General features: G+C 43.3%; 1 protein-coding gene across 2 annotated transcripts in view; it reads left to right on the top strand.

Annotated features, from left to right (window-relative positions):
- ADAM23 (ADAM metallopeptidase domain 23) overlaps positions 1-22,815 on the top strand; it is a 711,121-nt gene that overhangs the window by 346,744 nt on the left and 341,562 nt on the right. For both annotated transcript variants that reach the window (XM_086955318.1, XM_086955319.1), the window contains exons 6-7: positions 4,884-4,947; positions 12,009-12,087. In XM_086955318.1, coding sequence (XP_086811444.1) covers positions 4,884-4,947; positions 12,009-12,087 — 143 coding nt within the window. The remainder of the gene's footprint in view (positions 1-4,883; positions 4,948-12,008; positions 12,088-22,815) is intronic.

Raw genomic sequence — 22,815 nt, 5'->3', positions numbered from 1 at the left:
CAATGGATTAATATGTTTATATAGATAGTTGTATGATTGTTCTTCTTTATTAACAGACTTGACACTTGGATTCATGTATGTTTTGAGCTCACTCCCCCAGCAGTAGCGGACGTAACAAAATGTCCTTCAGAGATCTTCTTTCATTTGAGAAACTCAATCCTGGCTCCGAGGCCTAGGCCATACATTATGAGACAAACCACTACCTTGTATCTGTAGGAAAGATGCCAGAGAAGTATCGAATATTGCATGCATCATGACACAATACAGACTCCGAATAAAGAACAAATGTTTTCTTCCTGGAGTTTGAGACCTTCAGCCGGATACTTAAGTTCCAATGATTTAAATCTTATTTGAGGAATGATAAGCAATAGGGAATTAGTCTCCTTACGTCAAAAATTTATGAGTAGTTTGGCACAAAGATCAGCTCTTTTTCCATTTCTCTTAATTATTCAACAACCTATACATTCATACAGTGGCTTGACTCATGGAGCTCACTAGTCAAGCACTCTCCCGATAACACCTGCATTTTAGATTCTTTAGCACTTGTATGCGTTTTCCAAAGATTCTTTTGCAGACCTTCACAACTGCAATCAAAATGTCACGAACAAGAGCCAAATTGTGTGGTTCCAAGTCGTGTCTGCATTGCGAATACATAATATGCACTGGACCAGAAACAAATATTTAACACAAGTTGAATAAATCAATAAAGTTACTTGAGGGGAAAGAATTATTGAGTAACATTGTCCATTTCAAGCAAACACAAATACATTACAATATAAGAAGAATACAGAAAACACTTTGTGAACGATAAGCATGGTAAAATATGTACAAAGTAAACTTTACACGTAATAAACAAATATAATTGAATAAAATGCATCCCAAAAAATGTATGTCAAATTAAATCATGCAGAGGGCAAAAGACATGTGGACGTGTAAAGCAGAGGGTAACAGGTCCTAAAGTCAAGGAAAGTAAACAACATATTTATGGCGACAATCGCAGTTCCTGAAAAGGTAAATGCCAGCAATCAACGACCTCTGCATAATATGTGCGCTACAATTAATCAAATGCTACATGTCAGTACTCTTTTGTGAAAAGCATGTTCAGTTTTCAAAACGGCATCAGAGCATGTATGCAGGCAGTTACCACAGAAGAGGATTCCTGGCTGTATTCAGAACCACAGCATCGGATTTGCAAATGTATTTGATATGTCAGCAGACACTTTTCCCTCATTTCAATGGATTTGTACGACCATTCAACATTCTAAGCTGCACCTTCATGGCGCTATTTAGAATCCACAATGATACGTTATACCAGTAGTTAGGAGCCACAGACTATCTACTGCACTGGAGTCACTCCAGCATTCCTGTGGCATTTCTATTAATCAGAGGTTCTCTGGTGCTTGTATGACAGATGTTGTATGCCATATCAAGGGCACATTCCGTTCTCTCGCATAGCAGAGGCACATTTATGCATAGAAGCATTTACTATTAGTTTGTGGGGTTTACAAGCAAAACAAAAACTGATAATTAAATAAAGTTCGTCATTTAGAGCTCCCACCTCACCAAGCTTATAGTACCGCCTCAGGTACAGTTGAAGGAACCTCTTAATTTCCGATGGTGGAGCCCCGGCTGGCCCTGCAGTTGCAAATCCTTGAACTGGCTCCCCACCCACCCCAGGCGTGCACACATTGGTGGTCGTCCCACCCTATTAAATGTGTGATGCAGAGGCGTAGCTACGACTGGTGCAGCCAATGGGAGGGGGCCCAGGCTGTCCTGTACCAGCTGCTGTTATGCTCTGATTTTATTTTCAAGCCACAGTGCATGCTAAAGGGCTTGCCTGTGTTTGTGTTTCAGGAAGAGGGGTACAGAGGGAATTGAGGATGAGGGAACAGTAAAGAAGAGAGAAGAAAGGAATGAAGAATAAGGAGAGGGTTAAAGAGGAGGAGGCAGGAAGAGGTGACAACATGGGAGAAGGTAAGAGGATTGAGCGAGAAAAAGAAAGGAGATACAACGTGGGCAAAGGAAAAGGAAGAGAAAGGAACCAGAAATAAGGAGAGAAGGAAAGCAGGAGATGAGGATGAGTGCTAGACAGAAGAGGGGGGGAAGGGGGAGACTGAAGAAGGGATAGAGAGGAGAACATTTAATGGATGCAGGAGATGAGAGGAGAGTGAGGTGAGGTGAGGACGGTGTGGCTAGAATGGAAGATAAGTAGAACGAGGAGCTTGGAGACCCAGAATGTACATGACACCAGAGTCCTTGGGTGTGATGAGCGTGTTGCACCTCATTTATAGCAGCATTTTAATACCGTTGGGGGCCCAGTTTCATTGCTTGCTCTAGGGACCATAAACCCCAGGCGACACCACTGGTGTGCTGTCTGTCCCTGATGTTCCCTGGCCGAGTCTGCCATGCAGACCGCGTAGACACGAGCAACGTAAGCAACGAAAGGCCATGCCCGAGAGGGTGAAAGCTACCTGTCACTCAGGGATATTGTTCGTTTTTTATTAAACAAACTTCGGCTGTAGGATTGCTTGACAGGCCAAACAAACATGGCACCGTCCGGCCTTCATCTGTGTCTTTTTAGAACCTGTTGCTCTGGCGGATGTGCTTCTAGGATCTCTAAATGTGGTGAGGTTTGGAGCACACAGCCTTCACCAGCATGTATGTTCCCTCACAGATTTCTTAAAGAGATTCTGTTTTTAAAATAATTTTTAATGCTGGATTGATAAACTGCGTCGTCTACTTTTTAATCTCAAAGGATTTTTGCTGTATTTGTTTTAAGATTTGAGTAACTGGTTTATCCGAATGTTGTTGAAATTTTGTTAGTGGCATGTTATTGTAATATGGTTTTACAGTTATTTTACATTTGAGTGGATTAGGAGTGAATGACTGAATGACAGAATCAAAGAGGAGCGACAGCTATAGGGAACTCACCACCTCAGGGAAGGTCGTTTACAGTCACTCCTTCCAGAGAAGCCAAAGGTATTTGCTCACTTCCACCAAGATGTGCAAAGCTTCTGACGGGTACATTACGTAGTCACATATATATTTATTTGTACAGAGTAACACAAACTATGGTGCTCTGTTCAGCTTGTGTGTCCCTACACAGCAGTAGCTTTTTTGTCTAGCAGCAACTACTATTACAAATCGTCATAGAAAGTGTGCACTGCATAACAGATCACACAGCGCACCTGCCCTGTGGAACCTTTGTGTGTATCATGTCAGTAAAAGACAAAGATCTCAGCCCTAAATCTTCAAGTCTGCCTTTTTGTACGGTGCTCCTTCTTTCGTCCTCTAGACCTTCCTTCTTCTGTCCTGTAGGCCTTCCTTCTTCCGTCCTGCAGACCTTCCTTCTTCCGTCCTGTATACCATCCTTCTTTCTTCCTGTAGACCTTCCTTCTTTCGTCCTCTAGGCCTTCCTTCTTCCGTCCTGTAGACCTTCCTTCTTCCATCCTGTAGACCTTTCTTCCGTCATGTAGACAGTCCTTCTTCCACCCACAGACCTTCCTTCTTCCGTCCTGTAGAACTTCCTTCTTTCCTCCTATAAACCTTCCTTTTTCCGTCCTGTAGACCTTCTTTCTTCCGTCCTGTAGACCTTCCTTCTTGTGTCCTGTAGACCTTCCTTCTTTCGTCCTCTAGGCCTTCCTTCTTCCGTCCTGCAGACCATCCTTCTACCGTCCTGTAGACCTTCCTTCTTCCATCCTGTAGACCTTTCTTCCGTCATGTAGACAGTCCTTCTTCCACCCACAGACCTTCCTTCTTCCGTCCTGTCGAACATCCTTCTTCCCTCCTATAGACCTTCCTTCTTCCGTCCTGTAGACCTTCTTTCTTCCGTCCTGTAGACCTTCCTTCTTGTGTCCTGTAGACCTTCCTTCTTTTGTTCCGCAGACCTTCCTTCATCCGTCCTGTAGACCTTCCTTCTTCCGTTCTGTAGACCTTCCTTCTTCCGTCCTGTAGACCTTCCTTCTTCCGTCCTGTAGACCTTCCTTCTTCCGTCCTGTCGACCTTCCTTCTTCCGTACTGTCGACCTTCCTTCTTCCGTCCTGTAGACCTTCCTTCTTCCGTCCTGTAGACCTTCCTTCTTCCGTCCTGTAGACCTTCCTTCTTCCGTCCTGTAGACCTTCCTTCTTCCGTCCTGTAGACCTTCCTTCTTCCGTCCTGTCGACCTTCCTTCTTCCGTACTGTCGACCTTCCTTCTTCCGTCCTGTCGACCTTCCTTCTTCCGTACTGTCGACCTTCCTTCTTCCGTCCTGTAGACCTTCCTTCTTCCATCCTGTAGACCTTCCTTCTTCCGTCCTGTAGACCTTCCTTCTTCCGTCCTGTAGACCTTCCTTCTTCCGTCCTGTAGACCTTCATTCTTCCGTCCTACAGACCTTCCTTTTCGGTCCTGTAGCTCTGCTGGGTTCTTGAAAGATCCCACCTTCTACTCTAGCAAAGCCTTTTCTGTAGCCTCACAAGGAGACAACCTGTAGATCAATAAAACTGCAAACAATAATGAGGAATACATTTTATTATTAAACCCTGAAATAGTCTTACCTAGGAAAAACACAATAAGGCAAATATTTTAAAGTATTCATTTCACTATATAGTTTCTTCCAGATCCTCCTATTTCACAAGCCAGGCACGTACAAACTCTCTACACGTCCTACTGTAGAAGGGCTATGTGTAGACGCAGCTGCACGAAGTTGGTAGCACTCTCTATAGACTAGGGATGAAAAATGGAAACATCACATGATCCAGGCATGTACGGATTTTTTTTTGTGAGTGATATTGTTTTTGTGCATAGTTAATTGTTTTTCTGTATGTGACCTAAAAATGTGAAATGAAATTCTTTGCTTATATCTAGAACCGCTTTTAACTCGCATTTGCTTCTCTTCTCTGATCAGTGGCATGTTTGACGACAACACTTACACCTACTTCATTGAGCCACAGGAGATGACTCACAGCCAGGTAAGATTAGCAGCTGCTGTTTGACATATGTGAGTAATCGCTTGTCTTTTTCTCCATTTACAAATGAAACAGATACAACCAAACAGCTTAAGTTTAAGCATACATTAGCCTCCTTTTCAGTGATCTAATCTTTCCCCCCTGTGTAGTGTCTCCGCAGAAGATGAAGAAAGGGTGTCACTTAGACTTAAAATGTTGATCCGGAGAGGCCCGAAGATGGCCGCCAATCCCAATTTTTGTCATCTGCAACACTCATGCCAAGCAACACAGATAGATTTCTCCCGGTGCTTGAGGTGGGGCAGGGCATTTTGAAAACTGGGATGCATTACCTCATGTCAGATGTTGAGTAGCATACTTTATTTGCCGTGGCCCTTCTTATCAATAAGGCAAAAGTAACTAGGAGCTCAAAAGAATACACGTGGGGGTAGTGGTTTGATATGTGCTGTCTTAGGGTTACATCTCATTCTCCGGAGCAGCACACAAAGAGGTTTCATTTTCACTGAGATGCAGATTTGGTGTCTTTACCTGTACTGATTGATTTCCTGGCTTTTATCATCATGCCCATAAGTCTGAAGAAGCTCCGCGACACAACGCTAGCACTGCTTGTTTGTATCCCTTGTGCCATATTATAATACAACACATTCTTGAATATTTATCCTCTTTTTTATTTTATGTCTATTAATGAGATGCACTTTCCACTAATTAAAAAATGTGAATATAAAAAGACATGCAGATCAAGGCTCACTTGCCTTGCACTCATCTGCATGTCCATTCACCATGTAACATAACAAAGACATCAGATGGGGGATTTGAAATGCGTCCATTACTATTGATAACGGCATTACTCCTACTCCCTCACCTTCCTTCATCACAAATGAGGTCCGCCTCCCCCTAGACCTACCCCAGCCCATAAAAATTCCACCCTCCACCTGTACGTAAATAAGCCGAGCTAGCATTCAGATGTACGGCACCGGGAGCGTGGGAAGGTCCTAGAAGGAAGGCGAGGGGGTGGGACTAGGAGTAATGCCATGATCAATAGTAATGGACGCATTATCTCCATTCCCTCCCTCCCCTTCCTTCGTCACAAATGAGGACATAGCAAGCAGAAGAAAACAGAGACAGACGACTGAGTGATAAAGAACACCTATTTAATAACGTGCCCCAAACACAGCAGATCAACATCCCTGATCCCTCATAGAAGTCAAAACCCTGTGGCCCAGAACAATATCCAAATTTTCCAGACCAGCAATCCGATAGTGACATACAAACGTAGAAGGGGCAGACCAGGTCGCAGCTCTACAGATCTCCAACACAAAGTACCCTGCAACTCAGCGACTGTAGCAGCCTCACTGCGAGCAGAACACCCTTGAACACCCATAGAAGGATCCACCCCTTTAAGCTTGTAAGCCATCAAGACCGTGGACCAAATCCAACGACTCAGCATAGCAGTGGAAGGCTTAACACCCTTTGTAGCAGGACCAAAGTTAACAAAGGAGTCCACTACCTTCAGATACCACAGAAATGCACGCCACACATTCAGCCGAGGAAGGATCAGGACAAAACTATGCCAAAATCACCTCCTGACTAAGATCAAAATCCCAATTAACCTTAGGGATAAAAGATGGCACCGGCACCAAAACCACCCTGTCAGAAAAGATCTTGTAGAACTGATACTTAAAAGATAAAGCCCTCAATTCACCCAAGCACGCGCCGAAGTAATGGCCACAAGAAAACAAGTTTTAAAAGTCAAGAGTTTTAATTTAGGACCCTCAAGGGGCACAAAGAGAGGACCCAACAGGGCATCCAACACCAGCTGCATATTCAAAGAAGGAAAAAAACGGACAGGGCGAGGAAGCAAATTCAACAGACCCTGAATAAAATGAGGCACCAGGCCCCCATCATTCCTCAAATTATGCCAGGAGCCCTGAAAAGCCTGAATGGCTGCCCACTGCACATGCAAAGAAGCTAATGACAGCTCCAGATGAGCCCCATCCTGCAGGGACTGCATCACTGAAAAGAGGTCATCCTCTGTGGGATCAACCTACTTATCAGCACACCAGGTCGAAAAGGCCCTCCAATGTCTAGCATAGGAAAGGAGAGCGAAGGACCTATGAGATGCCTTCAAAGTAATAGCCAAATGGTCAGGAACCCCCAAAACAGCTAAGCCCTGCCGCTCAACTGCCAGGCCGTCAAGTGTAACTTCTTCAAGGAGCTCAGGGGAAGGGCTGGAAAAAAACAAAGGAGATGGAACCACAGGAAGGACTCACTCCTGGTCGCAACATATCTGGGCCAGGAGAGGAAACCAATTTGCTCGAAGCCAACAGAGCACAATCAACACCACTTGAGCGTTTTCCCTCCGGACCAGAACCAGAAAGGCCCGGACCGGACTCCCCGGCACCGTAACAGGAAGGAGAACCCAAGGTAAGTCTCACTTAGGGAGACAAAAGAGAACAGGTGGAGTTGGGGGCAGGCGGAGTTTTTATGGGCTGGGGTAGGTCTAGGGGGAGGTGGGGCTTTATTTGTGAAGAAGGAAGGCAAGGGAGGGACGGGAGGTAATGGGGTTTGCTGATGGACTACATTTCTACCGAACATTTCTGTGTTGTTGCCGTTACTTGTCCATGAACTAGAACGCCCACTCTGCAGCAAATTGTATTCACAACAGACAGCATTTAAGGAGGAGTGAGCAAGAAAAATGGCAATAATACCTTGTATACTAACAGGCACACTTCCTCAAGGTTTTTCACCCCAAAATCAAAGGATAAGCAAAAACTTGATTGTAATATGTTTTTTTTCTTTGAAGGCTGCAGATGAGATTTCATCATACGTGGATTGAATATTTTATGCTGTACTGTTTATGTTTTATTTATTTTTTCAACTTTTCTTGAGGATAAAATTGCCTATTATAAGTGATGAGTATGTGCAAAACTGCTCAAAGTTCTCCTAGGAGTAAACCAGCCTCACCTATGAAAGTGCCATCCTCATGTATGAGAACACCGACCTCATCAAAGAGAACACCACACTCACGTAAAAGAACACCAACATCACCTAAGAGAACACCAAACTCACGAAATAGAACACAAACCTTACTTAAGAGAACACCAAACTCACTTAAGAGAACGCCAACCTAACCTAAGAGAACACCAAACTCACGAAAGAGAACACCAACCTCACCTAAGAGAACACCAAACTCACAAAAGAGAACACCAACCTCACCTAAGAGAACACCAAACTCACAAAAGAGAACACCAACCGCACTTAAGAGAACCCCAAACTCACTTAAGAGAACGCCAACCTCTCCTAAGAGAAAGCCGTACTCACCTAAGAGAGCACAAACCTCACCTAAGAGAACACCAAACTCACAAATGAGAACACCAACCGTACTTAGGAGAACACCAAACTCTCTTAAGAGAACGCAAACCTCTCCTAAGAGAACACCACACTCACGAAAGAGAGCACCCTCACCTAATAGAACACCAAACTCACGAAAGAGACACCAACCTCACTTAAGAGAACGCCAACCTCGCCTAAGAGAAAGCCGCACTCACCTAAGAGAACACCAACATGATCTAAGAGAACAGCAAACTCACCTAAGAGAACAACAACCTCAAATAAGAGAACAGCAGCCTCCTCTAAGAGTGCACCAAACTCACCTAAGAGAATGACAAACTCACCTAGAATAACGCCAACCTCCCAAAAGAGAAGGCCAACCTCACCTAAGAGAAAGCCGTACTCACCTAAGAGAACACCAACCTGACCTAAGAGAACAACAAACTCACCTAAAAGAACAACAACCTCACATAAGAGAACACCACCCTCCCCTTAGAGCGCGTCAAACTCAGTAAAGAGAATGCCAGCCTCACTTACGAGATAACTTAGAGAACAGCAATTATGAGAGCGCAGTTGCTTGCCCTTTTTTTGCTGACAAACGTGTGTGTCTTGCTTGGAGGCAAACATGCCAACAAGCTCCAAAATAAGCAGCTTGTTTCTTTGTCGGAACAAAACTGTCCACAGTGACTTGAGTTTTGGCTCCTGGGGGTGTGGCGTTCAGGCGGGGGTGATTAATCACGCTGACAGACTCTGCTGCTCAGTGTTATGCATCGAGAAACATTTAGCGCCCACCCCACAAATCCGTAAATGCTTTGTCATGAGTTTCACAAACAGCCTGCAGGATCAGCAAGTTGAGTCAGAGAACTCCTGAAGGCGGGAAGGAGAGTGATCAAAATCTTGTTCAATACTATTTAAAGGATAATATTCAAAGAGAACTGAAATCGACACCCATCGACTCCAAACATTCAATTTACTTACTGTTCACTGTAACACGTGCATTTCCATGGGGTTTTGTTATATGCAGCAACAACAGCCTCTTGCAATGATGCCTTCAAGGCGTCAGTGCTTTTAGCCTGACAAAAAGACATTTACAAGCATTCCCGACTTATTGGCACTCTCTTTGGTTCATCTGAAAATTAATCAAAATCGGCCATTTGGCTTACTTTGATATTTATTTCTTAGTTGAAATTTCGAAATATGGGACTGTGTTTTGTACAATTATAATTTTCGGTGGTTGATTTTTGTTTTGACAGGTGCTGGAAAATGAGAACAAACATTCTCATGTCATGTTTCATTTTTTAAATACATTTTTTCATGGCTTGTGTATCTTTTGAGATTTTGTATTTAGAACATCTGTATTGCTTCTCAGAAAGGAGCAGTGTTTAATTTGAGCCAGTGGTTTCAGGTGCTCTGCACAGCACTTAATTGTCAACACCAGCTCTTGTGAAAGTCTGCCACAAGGTGGCGGTGACACGCTCATTTAGAGATGACCACAACAAAAGTGAATTATTAAGAAATATACATTTAAAATGACCGCCCAAGCCAATCTTTTAGCTTTGGGGGCCTGAAATAGTCCAAATTGACACACTTGTAGGAGTGTGATGGTTAGTAGTTGTGTTGTTACTATAATTGGCAACATAGTAGGGACAATGTGTGGTGCGAGCTGTTTGGCCTACTGACTAGAGCCCTGGCACGTATTTGTTTGATTTATTTACAAATTAAGCACTGGTAGGAGAAACCCCTCCCTTGCAGTAAGCTAGCACCGCCCTTAAACTTCTACGCCCTGACAATGACTGTCCCAACTTGACACATTGGTTAAACTTTCTGGGCCTCATTTATGTGCTTTCACCGTAGGGCAGCGCAGCAGGACTTGCTGCTGTGCTGCCCTATGGCAAAAGAAAAGAGAAGGAATGTGCCATATCTAGGAGATACCGTACATTCCTGTCCTTCTCCCCCGAGCTGGCACACAATAAGCTGCATGGTGCAAAGGTGCCTTCTTTGAGGGAATTATTGTTTTTGTGCAGGAAGGGAAATATTCCTGCACAAAAAACAATCACAAGAGGCTTTTTTCCTTTTCTATGTGTGCTGCAGAATGCAGCGAAAAAAGAGGAGAAATAAAGATTGTGCCTCCCTTACGCCTTCCCTGTGGAGGCATAGGTTTTTGGCGTAGTGCCTCAGATTTACGATTTCTCGTAAATCTGGGGCAGTGTCAAAATGTCATGGATGTTGCTGGGAACACCCTCAGCAACACCCATTACATGTTCCTTTAACGCACAAAACAGCGTTAAAGGGATCAATATTTACGAGGCAGCATTAAGCCAAATAAAGTGGCGTAATGCTGCTTCATAAATATGGACCAGACTCCTGCACCACGGAGCGTCACAAAAAGTGACGTTCTGACAGCGCGAGGCCCCCTCTATTTCAAAATCATATTGCTGTGTTATTTAGACGGCCCAAAGTCTTTCATCCTCTGAATGCGAATGCAATGTTTGATCATCATGTCAAACCCAGAGTCCTTTCTGCGTGGGCTAATGCATTTGATTACGGGGCGCTCTAGGCTTGACAGTATGCATTTCAAGCACTTGTTCCATTAACCAGTGCGTGAAATGGAAAAATAGAAGTGCAGTTACCCTGTATCAGAGTACCTGCTTGTCTCTGAGAAGTGCTGTACTCGCCAATAAAAAGCATTTGATCCCTCTTGAGAAGTGCAGGTACTCTCTCTCCCAAAATAAAAATGGGGCTGGTACCCTCACGCTTGTCAGAATACTTAAAATGGTAGCCGATGCTACTGGTTTCATTGATATCACCAATCATCTTCCTTGCAGGGAACAGTGTCCTCAAACCGTTGTGCAGAGCAACTTGGGGCCAGATGTAGGTAAATCTCATTTACCGATTCATAAATACCGAATTTTACCGATTCGGTATTTATGAATCTGTAAATGAGATGTAGCTAAAAATTTGGTATTTTTTACCGAATCGGTAAGATTCGGTATTTACCGATTCGGTATTTGCTATTGAATCCTATGGGCCTTGAAGCCCATAGGATTCAATAGCAAATACAGATTCGGTATTTACCGAATCGGTAAAAATACCGAATTGCTAAGGGGGACAGGGTGTCACTTTGACACCCTGTTGCACCCCTGTAACTGGCTTTTGCGCCATGTGGCACACAGACATGCCCTTAGGGCATGTCTGTGTGCCACATGGCACAGGTGTACATGCACAGATGTGCATGTACACAAGAATTCATAATTTACCATGCAATTGTATTGCATGGTAAATACCGAATTCTAAAGGCCCTGTAGCACTGTTAGAATTGCTACCTACATCACAAAATACATTTTCGGTATTTTTACCGAATGGTAAATTTACCGAATCGGTAAAATGTACAGAAACGGTAAATTTACCGATTCTGTAATTTTACCGATTCGGTAAAATTACTGATTCGGTAAAATTACCGAAAATGTACGTTTTTTTAGCCCGCTCTTTACCGGTCGGAAACGGCCGAAAATCGGTATTTTCAGCCGTTTCCGACCGGTAAAGGGCTACCTACATCTGGCCCCTTGTCCTCAGTGATGTTTTGTTCGGGCAGTACCACTTGTTTTGCGCCCTGTAGTGGATATGAAACCATTGCAATGCCATAAGATTCTATCTGAATACAATAACCATAGACACCTGGCGGTATTTTAGCTGGCTGCTGAGTAATTTGTTGTTTGTGTTTGTTGTTTTTTTCACAGAAAAGCACAAGTCGACCACATATCATACAAAGAACAACAGGAACACAATCTTCTGACTCCAATCAGTTCACTGATCTCGGTAAGTCAAGGAGTGACCTGTAGCCACATTGGACTTAATGTATTCTATTTATCATTGCTTCGTTTAAATCTCTACTTCCATGAACAAATCAAGTGTTTTAGCTTCAGTTGTTAGATAAAAGGGGACAGTCCCACACACATTTATTTAGCTACCAAAATAAGATATTTATTAGGTCTGGTCTACAAACTAATTTGTCGCGCTAGGCTCATATAGTAACCCATAAATAAAAATGTTTCTCACTTTCTCTAAATGCAAATATATACATATAGAGACAATTGTATTTATTTATGGTATTTATTTACATTTATATAAATATATATGCCTAAACTTATATATTGCACAGTGGTGAGTGATAGTTAGGTCAGACTTTTCATAAGAAGAGTGTAGTTAGTTTTAGTAGTAACTTTATAACTTTGATGCATCTGACAAATCTTCTCAAAATATTTCAAATAAAAAGATCATACACCTCTGTTCCATACTGGAAAGTTTTGGGGTGATTGAATAAGCAAAGGTTAAGACAAAGAGGGGGAACACAAAGCTCAAATTCCCCATGCAATATACATGGAGAATGTTAGACAGCACCACAGATAAAACGGCTGAACGTAATTACACTAGATTTGTCAGAAAGCGAGATTTTTACCCAGAAATTATATATTTTTTTTATTTGATCTAATTATGTTCAGTAGTTTTAGAGTCATTAAGGTTCAAAATATATAAGTATATTAAAAGTTGGCCTTCAATTTAAAAAAAAAACTGATTCCTGAATGGCTGAGGGGGCTTTTTGGAGTGAGTGCTCTGATTGACCGACTACAACATGAACAGAAATGTTGTAGCTGCCGTTAAAGGACTCAGGGACTTGGTCCCTGTGTTCTGAAAGTGTTTTAAAAAATATTAGAACATTGGAATGTTGGTAGCTCCATTGAAAACAATGGAGTGCTCCTGTCCTATAATGGCTGGTATAAGCCCGGAGCTCCAACATTCCAATGTTTCTTTATTCACAGCTCTGGCTGTGAACAAAATATTCAGGGAGCATGAGGGGATTTCAGTCCCCTTGTGCTTCCGTAAGGCTTTGTTTTATTTATTAGAACATTCTGCCCTCTACTGGCAGAATGTCCTTATAGCCTTATAGCCCTTCGTAGCAGGGCTATACCGGCTTTTAAAGTCCCTCTGCTTTGTTAAAGAATCTTCAGCGCTGCAGAGGGCCTTTAACAGCCGGTATAGCCTGCTATGGCGGGCTATATGGCTATATTAGAACATTGGAACGTTGAAAGCTCCATTGAAAACAATGGAGTGCTCTGGGCTTATAATGGCTGGTATAAGCCTGGAGCTCCAACTTTCCAATGTTTCTTTGTTCACAGCTCTGGCTGTGAACAAAGGCTTCAGGGAGCCTGAGGGGATTTCTATCCACTTGCGCGCCCTGAACGCTTTGTTTTATTTGTTAGAACATTCTGCCCTCCAGTGCAGAATGCTCTAATAACCTTATAACCCTTCGTAGAAGGGCTATACCGGCTATTAAAGTCCAGCTGCCTTGTTAAAGTCCCTCGCCTTCGGCTCAGGCCTTTAGCCTTTAACGCTGCAGCGGGCCTTTAATAGCCGGTATATCCCGCTATGGCCTGCTATAAGGCTATATTGCATACAGGGCAGGCTAACGATACAAGAGAGCCTTGTGTGGGGGAGAGGTCCACCCCTTGGGCACAAAATAGAAAAAAAAATGTGGGGTCACCACAATCAGGTGGGACAACATGGGGGACTGAGAAAATGACACACAAAACACAATGTGGAGTCGGTTTCTTTGGCATAAGCCGCCCAAGGAAAGTTGGGCACCCATCCACATGCCGTTAATGGTTGAACTAATCAAAACTATTTCTGAACTCTAATTTGATTGGCAAAATACCTAGGCAGAACTTCTAATCTCAGCATGCATTGTCTCACTGGAGAGGCCCACCAGATGGCAGCACTGGTATTTTAGCAATCAAATTAGAGTTTGGCAATATTTTTGATGATTGGCCACACATGCAGCCTGTGAACAATGACCGGAAAGGTACAAAACATGTCTGACTACAGAAATGGTTCCAATGTTACTCACCGGAGCTGTTTTGAGCTGCTAATATTAAACGGGTAACCTGCATAGGAGTGCGTTTTTGTTTATGGACAACTGCTTGATGGATGAATTATGTCAGTCCGGTCGTTAAGACTGCACCACCACAGTATTGGAAGTGGGTCCTTGGCTTGGTATGAGTTATGAGGTACACGGCAGGTGCGGTAGAGAAATGTTTAATTAGAATAACTCTGATAGATAACATTGAACAGCCCATTGAAGGGTCAGAGACAATCATTTGAAACATTTTTGGGATTGTCAACCCACTGAAGGGTTAACTGTGGACTAGGCTGAACTTCTAATCCCAGCATGCGTTGTTTCACTGGAGAGGCACACCAGAGGGCAACACTGGTATTGCAATAATCAAATTAGTGTTCAGCATTAGTTTTGATGATTGGCCACATCTGCAGCCTGCGACCAAGGACCAGAGAGGTCTGAAACGCACCTGGCTAAAGAAATGGTTTTAATGCTACTCACTGGAGTTGTTTTGAGCAGCTATTAATACAAATGTTACCTTCACTCAGAGTGTGTCTTTGTGGACAACTTCTTGATGGATACATATATATGTGTTTGTGTTGGAAATGCCCCTTTCGGCAAGGTCCCCTCCAAACCTTTTTGCCTTCCTGTCCCTATTTGCTGAATTAGTTTTTGTTGACTCTAGGACTCTGGGCACTTAACCACTGCTATCCAGTGCTATAGTGCATATGCTTACTACGTTAAACATGGTAACCTTGGTTTAACCACAACGGCCTAATTTAATATACTTCTAAGTCCCTGGTAAAGTGCACTGTATGAGCATAGGGACTGTAAATCAAATGCTACTAGTGGGCCTACAGCACTGATTGTGCCAACCACTTCAGTATCCCTTTAAACATGTCTCATGCCTGCCACAGGAGAGACTGTGTGTGCAGTTTTAATCTGCTTTTTCGATCTGGAAAGTTAACCTACTTGGCAGGCCCAAACCTTTCCTTTGGTTGCATATAGGCCACACCTAAGGTAGGCCTTAGTCAGTTTATTTAAAAGGCAGGATATGTGCTGCTGTGTTTTACATGTCCTGGTGGTGAAAAACTATCTAACTCGTTTTCACCAGTGCAAGGACTATCTTTTCCATAGGTTAACATTCGGATTGCCTTTAAACATCTTTTAATTGGGAAAAGATAGACATTTTAAGTTTGGTGTCTATAGACTCACAATTTTAAATCCCAAATTATGGTGAAGTTGTATATTAAGGTGTCAGTCTGAAAATGCCACTTTTTAGAAAGTTGGCATTTTCTTACTACAAACATTCGGTGCCTTTGCCTGTCTCTAATTATACGTCTGGGTTGGGTGACAACTGAGCTTTGTGCATTCCCCCTAAACAGTCACACACAAAGGGAGGTGAGGTATGCCACTCACATCCTGATTGCCCATCACTAGGCGCATGGGACTTCCTGATCTGGATTGAGATGGCGGAGCTGACACTTGCATCTGAAAAGGGCTGTGCCTCTCCCCACAACAAAAAGGTACAAATCCCCTCTTTAGTGTGTCTGGAGCCAGGGAAGGAAAGGCAGGGACCTTGTTAGGTTCAAATGCCCCTTTTGAAGTCTCCCTACTTCAGAGGCTAAAATGGGTATAAATACTGGACCTCTGCCACTATATACTCAGTTCACATTTGGGACCTGAGGAGATTCTGCCAGGAAGAGGAGCTGCACTGCAGCAGGGACTGCCACTTTAATACCTGCTTTGCTGTATTGTGGTGCTGTGTTGGCCTGCTGCCAGCTAACTGCTGTACTATAGGAGGGACAGACACTTTACTACTTGTTTTGCTGTGTTGGCATGCTGCCTGTTGCCTCTTCCATGGAAGTGAGAAGGACTGGATCTACTTTCTACAACTTCTAAAACCTAAGTCGCTCCCAGGGCGTGCTGGCTTGCCCCCTAGTTAGGAAGTCTCAGGATCATCAAAGAGTTTGTTTCCCTCCTTATGCTGTTGCTGGACTCTGCCATCCGTGAGTCAAGCAGGATCAGCATTGCATGCCTGACCTGCAGCTGAGTGTTACAAGGATCAGCGCGTCTGACCTACAGCTGGGTTTGCTAAAGACCAGCGCTTCGTGGCTGTATGCCAATCAAAATTGCCGCATTAATTTCTGATGATGCCGGAGCACCACAGAAAGACCTCACAGCATGGCTCAAATGCGATGTTTTGCCTGGGCTAAACAGAGTTCGCTGGCGATGTGAACAACGCATCAGCCCACCTACGTAAACAGAACCAACGCTGTGCTTTCAACATCAGTGACCCCTCTAGAAGGATTCGATGACACAGGTCACACCTGCGAGGATTGTCTACCCCCACATCAGCCCGTCTACGTGCATCGGCACCGACACATTGTGCTTTTATTGTCGACGGCCCCTCCAGTCAGCTATTGTTCTCAGCGGGAGCTGTGGGGTGCCTGTAGCCGACCTACACTCCCTCATGGGCAGCTGGAACTGTGTGATAATACTGGTCTAAGCGACCTGCCATAACATTTGTCACTAGCGACTTTTGGGGGCATTTTCTTATCAATATATTGTGAGAAAGCCTCTCTGGAGATCCCCTGAGATATTTTGTAATTTTCCTCCACCAATAAAGTTTGACTCAATAGTGACATTGAAGAGTTGTTTTACCCATGTGCTTAAATGCATAGCTTGAGAAACACTGATTAGATTTCTGTTATTGTTATCTAATTTTGTTAAGTAAAATATACTCTATTTGTCTAACTTAGTGTTGAGTTTTTTGATGGTGTTTTCACTATGTTACTGTAATCAAAGTGTGCACAAATGCTTTACACATTGCCTCTCAAGTTAAGCCTGACTGCTCTGTGCCACGCTACCAAAGGGAGAGTCCAGGTTAGTTTAGGTTGTGTATCTGGCTTACTCTGATTAGAATTGTGGCTCCTGCTTAGACAGGGTGTATACTCTGCTAACCAGAAACCTCAATTTCTAACATTGTATAACTTGTCTTTTCAAATTTCGGTCACATTTTCATGCTGCCCATCGTAGCATGCAGCATGCAGCATGGAGCAATGTGGCAGCCCTCTTCAGCCATTTGCTCTCCTGCACTATGAGTGATAGCATATTTTCCGATTACATGTACACATCCGACTTAAAAGCAGTGCACCTCAGTGCCATGGCTGGTGGCTCAATCTCTCCTTTCCTTTTTTTTAAGCTACTGTTTTGTTGCTTCATTGTTTACATTTCTTCCAAATGTATGCGCACAAGCTTTAGATGCAGCATTGGTATTTTGTTAACTTGTCATCTTTAATTTTAATTGCCATATTCGTGCAGAAAAAAAACACTGTGTCTTCCCAAGCCAGAGCTATTGGCTTTGCCAGTGCTTGTAAACCTAATGTATTTAGGTTTAAATGAGTTCTCAGTATACATGAATTAATTATCACCATTGCTACCATAGTGAATTTTGCAAGCTGTAAAAAGCAAATCAAGCTATATACCTTCAAGTTCATATCTAAAAAGGCATGCGCCCAGGTCCATAGTCCTTTTAAAGGAAAATCAATCCTCTAGATGGGAATGGGTGGACTTGCCTTCCACTGCATTGAATAATTTACTTTAAAGCAAGTAATGATTTGCAATTCTGCTTAAAAATAAAAACTGCTAACTGATGTATATAAGTGCTAATTAACAACAGTATCCTTTAGGGAAATCAAATTCAGAGAAGCATCTGGTCTGATCATGGCTCTGCCCCTGGTAATGTCCCAAGCACAAATGGTATTTATACATCAGCAAAATGGACAGAACATATTCACTCCTGAATTACATCTTGACAGACAGCAAATTGTGGACAAAGAATTGTTTCCCTTCAAGCATCAGCAATTTATGACCACAATACTCCTAGCCACCTGTCTTGCAATTTCCCCACCTAGTATAATTCTGAACATTCTGTAGATCAGAACTTTTTAATTGAGGAAAATAAATGTGTTCTGTTACATTGCTCCCAAAATGAAATGCTTGGGGATTTCACAAAATCTATACCGCACACTCCAAACAAAGCAGTGCCATATATACTATTTTGACTCATGTGTGTAGTAACAGCCATGGGCCTGTGGTCAGTATGCTCTAGCAGTTACATTAACAAGTAATTCAATGCTTTGTTTGCTGTAAATTTCACACAGTTTTAGTCTCACCAGTTCTGCACTGGCAGCAAATAGCAAAATACTCAATTTTCTATGAGAAGGTTCTCACCATGCATGTGTGAACTGGAGAACATATTATTTAAGAAAACAAGAGCAACCCATACGTCCTTGTGAGCTGGGTACGTACGTTAATACAAAAAACATTGTTCACAAGGAACTCATTTATCTAGGTCAGCCTAGGATCTGCAACTAAAGTATTTGCTCAGAGTAAATCATAGCTAGAAGTTATTGTATACAATCATGACTCCCTATCGAGTACAAATGATATTTGCATCAATATTGTCTTCATACTACCCTTAAACTGATCCCATTGTTACAGACCAGAGCAACGTACAACTAAGTAAGTGCCTCCCTCTGCTTACATCCTTCAGTCTCCATAAACAGTACTTAGCCCTGAGCTAAAATCCCTTTTTACCCGCGCAGGTGTGAGTATCATCAATTGACAAAGATGGAGCCTGCCAGTGGGTTCCACTCTTAAACTACAACCTTGATGCTTTTAAAACATCAGCGCAGAGACGCCTTGAGCCCCCGCGGTAGGTACCACACCGAATGTACTCTTAGTACACTGGTCCACACCACACGTGAGTACCTTATTATGGCACCCTGTGATATGCATACACTAAAATTATGGGCACTATTAAACGAGTGTTCTCTGGATACAGGTCTGCATTTACACTGTTCCTGCACCTTACATCCATTATGCCATTGAGGAAATTAATTAGAAGCTCCTGAACAGCCCTTCATGACTATCTGTATTCCCTTACATCTACTTATACACGCCTTTCCTCCTTTACAGTCCCCAGAAACCTGGTCCTGAAGAGTCCCCATATCTGAAGAGGGTCGAAACGCCATCGACTACAGACAAAAGAGAGAGCCTAAACCTAATTTATTATTACAGTACTGAGCTCATCCTTTTGTACTTCACCAATAACCTGTTCCTCTTGTTTTGTACACTTTGCCACAAAATACTCACTAAATAGGTTATAGTCACTTCTCTGGGGCTCACAAGATATTTTGAATGTGTAATAATATGTAAATATTTTGTTGACTTATGCATAAGGAATACGTCTGTGTTACAGACTGAAATTGCATAATAAAATTACCTACTTCGGCTGAAGTCAGGTAGTCATGATATAAAAAAAGTGTACAGGCTTTTCAATTAATTTGTATGTAGACAATATTAATGCAAATATCACTTGGGCTCGAAAGGGAGTCATGATTGTATACAATAACTTCTAGCTATGATTTACTCTGAGCAACTACTTCAGTTGCAGATCCTGGACTGACCTAGATAAATGAGTTCCTTGTGAACAATGTTTTTTGTACTAATGAACTAGAGATCAAGCTGGAGCTGTATTATACATTGTGACCCAGGGTACAGTGGTAATACAGAAGGAGCTGCAGAAGCTTGTGGGGCCCCTTCTGTAATAATGATAGCGCTAGTGCACATGTAGCACTAGCACTATCACGAGAGGGAGTTTCACATGCCCCATGCAAATGAGGGAACCTTTTTGCCTCTGTGCCTGCGCATTAAAATAGATGTTGGCGCAGATGAAAACATGCCCATTGTAGGAACACTCACAATGAGCCACAAAACATTAGTGTACTGTGTGTGCGCCTCCTGAAGGCTGTCCTTTGGAGGTGGAAAAGTCATCCCATGGAACGCCTACAGAAATCCCCCTGCAGCCAGGTGCAGTCACACTCTGTACCCAACTACAGGAGGATTGCTTCCTCACTTCAAAGAGCAGATGTGTTTCTGCCTGCACTCTGTAAGACATTAAATGAAATGAAAATGAAAAGTGAACTTAAACCCTAGGGTATCTAAGCGCTAAGCCAGAAAACAAAGCTAATTTGGCACAGACAGTCAGAGAGCCCAAGATTACAAATGCCAGGCTTTAAAGATTACTTAAGAGCAAAGGAGTCAAGTCTAACAATGTGCCAGCCCCAGAAATAGACCAACCAACCGCCCTATCTAACCTGCCAAAATCTGTGAATGGTGACTTTCCTAAATTGAGGAGGATCCGAGTGACCTGCCTAGAATGTACCAGTTGAAGAGGTTGGAGAGATGTTGAGACCCTTTGTGATGGAGGGCCTGGAACAGGAGGCAAATATCCCTGAAGACGATGCACTTCCTAACAGGGAGCCAATGCAGCACTTCAATACCATCTATAACAGATACTCATTTGGAGTGCTAAGAATAAGGGGCGCAGCCACATTTTGCACCACTTGCAACTTTTTCATTGCAATAATTGAGTCTGGAGGAGACTAAAGCAATGACCACTAAATGATATAGTTCAATAGGAATAAACAGGAATAAATCCAAAGATTTTCCTGAGAATCTTAATTATGTAGAAGCATGTACTCGTGGTACGATTGACCTGTAACTCAAAATTCAAGAAGGTATCAAAGACCACACCATGATTTTTAGCCCTTTGACAGGAGTGGGTAGAGAGCCACATTCTTCCGGCCACCAACTGCAATACCAAATGGATTCTTTTCCACCATATACAAGCACCTCAGTTTTTTCCATATTCAGTTTAAGAAAAACTTTTTTCATCCAAATGATCATAATCTTGGTGATTTAAGAATTAAACTTGTTGACATTTGATGACAAGTTGTTCATGATGGATATGATAATCTGAGCATCGTCAGCCTAGGAAAGGCAAGGAGTCGGTAGGCTACCACGATACAGACAGTACCATTTTTCACATTGCAGCCGATCCCGTTGGTATGAGTTACTCAGGGCAAACTACTGCAGTTGGGTTGTGAAGTGAAGCGGGTTTTGCTGTGCCCTCGTGGTGCGGTGCAGGCATCAGGCTCGGCGACAGTCATCCAACGGTGTAGGTGAGACCAAGGCTATGATGCGGAGTGAGTCAGTGCTCGATGCACTGCTGGTAGGTCATGGTGTCGGTGACAGAGCCGGTCGTGGCGACGTCCGTGCAGAGTGAAGCAAGGCAGTGTGGAGTGCGGTGCCCACAGGACGCTGTGCAAGCAATGGCTGGGTGACAGTTGCCCAGCAGCATCGCTGAGACAAAAGATGCTGTGCGAAAGTGTGGAAGTGCCTTCTGCGGTGCCTTCAGGACATGGAACCAGCGATGTACTCGGTGACAGAGTTGGCTGCTCTTTTTTTCTGCGGCAACTGAAACCAGTGGTTCCAGAGATGGTGCCCAGAATGATAGTGAAGTCTTTGCTGTTCTTGAGACTTCTTGAACAGGGAGCAAGCTCTACCTCATGCCTTAGGAGATACTTTGTCAAGCAGGATACACACACATTTTCTCTCCTTAGAAGGAACAGCTACTGCAGGCAAACCCCAGACAGCACACAACAAAGAAGCAGTACACCTCCTCCAGCTTCTTCCAGCTCTGCTCCTTGGCAGAGGTTCCTCTTGAAGTCCAAAAATGATAAAAATTTTAGGGGTCTTGGCCCCACTTTTTATAGTACAAAATCCATTGTTCTCTGGTGGCAGATGAGCTCTTTGCTCTGCCAAGACCAGTTCTGTCCTCTTTGGTGCAGCTGCCCAGTAGGAGGTGGTGACAGCATTGTCCAAGGCAAACCAGGCCCATTCAGGTGTGAAAAAACATATCCTCCTTCTACTCTGAATGCAGCCCAGGTCTATTCAGCCTAGCCCTGACTGAACCTGGAAAGGCATGACACAATTCTCCCTCCCAAGTGGCTGTCTGAACAGAATGCACATCCCGTCCCCGTCCACTCCAAAGCCAGATAGTCAATACACAAACATAGCAGATGGCTAAGCAAGAAAAAACCTACTTTCTAAAAGTGGTATTTTCAAACCCAGAAGGTAAAAATCATCCTTACGAAAAGATGCATAGTTAGATTCTGAGTTCAGGCTTACTAAACTAATTTTTTCTATCTTGTTCCCATGGACAGTTATACTTATAATATGTTCGAAGTAAATTCCCAATTCTCTCCTATGGGACAGATAGCCTTTCAACAGTGAAAAACAAATTTGGCAGTATTTCAATATTAGGACATACCACACACATCAGGGTGTGTCCTACCTTTAACATGCACTGTACCCTGCGCACAGTGGTACCTGGGCCTACCTTAGGGGTGACTCACATGTAAGAACATGGAAGGTTAGGGACTGGCAAGTGTGTGCACTTGCCAAGTCACCAAAATGTGCACAGACACAGCAGTGGCAGGTCTGAGTTACATTTATAGGCAGCCCATGTAGGTGGCACAAGCAGTGCTGCAGGCCCACTAGCAGCATTTGATTTACAGGCCCTGGGCACACACAGTGCACTGTACCAGGGTCTTACCAGTAAATTAAATATGCCAATCATGGAATCTCAAATCCATAAACACAATTTACAGGGAGAACACATGCACTTTAGCAATGATCCCCAGTGGCAAAGTGCCCTGAGTTGTAAAACCAACAAAAACATGTTCCAAAACAGGAGGCCAAAAAGCAAAAAGTCTGGGGATAAACCTTGTGAAAAAGTCAAC

Source organism: Lissotriton vulgaris, chromosome 2_1 (genome assembly GCF_964263255.1).
Source record: "Lissotriton vulgaris chromosome 2_1, aLisVul1.2, whole genome shotgun sequence".
Taxonomy (NCBI): domain Eukaryota; kingdom Metazoa; phylum Chordata; class Amphibia; order Caudata; family Salamandridae; genus Lissotriton; species Lissotriton vulgaris.
The sequence above is the reverse complement of the archived record's forward strand: the minus strand, read 5'-3'. Positions and strand labels throughout refer to the sequence as shown.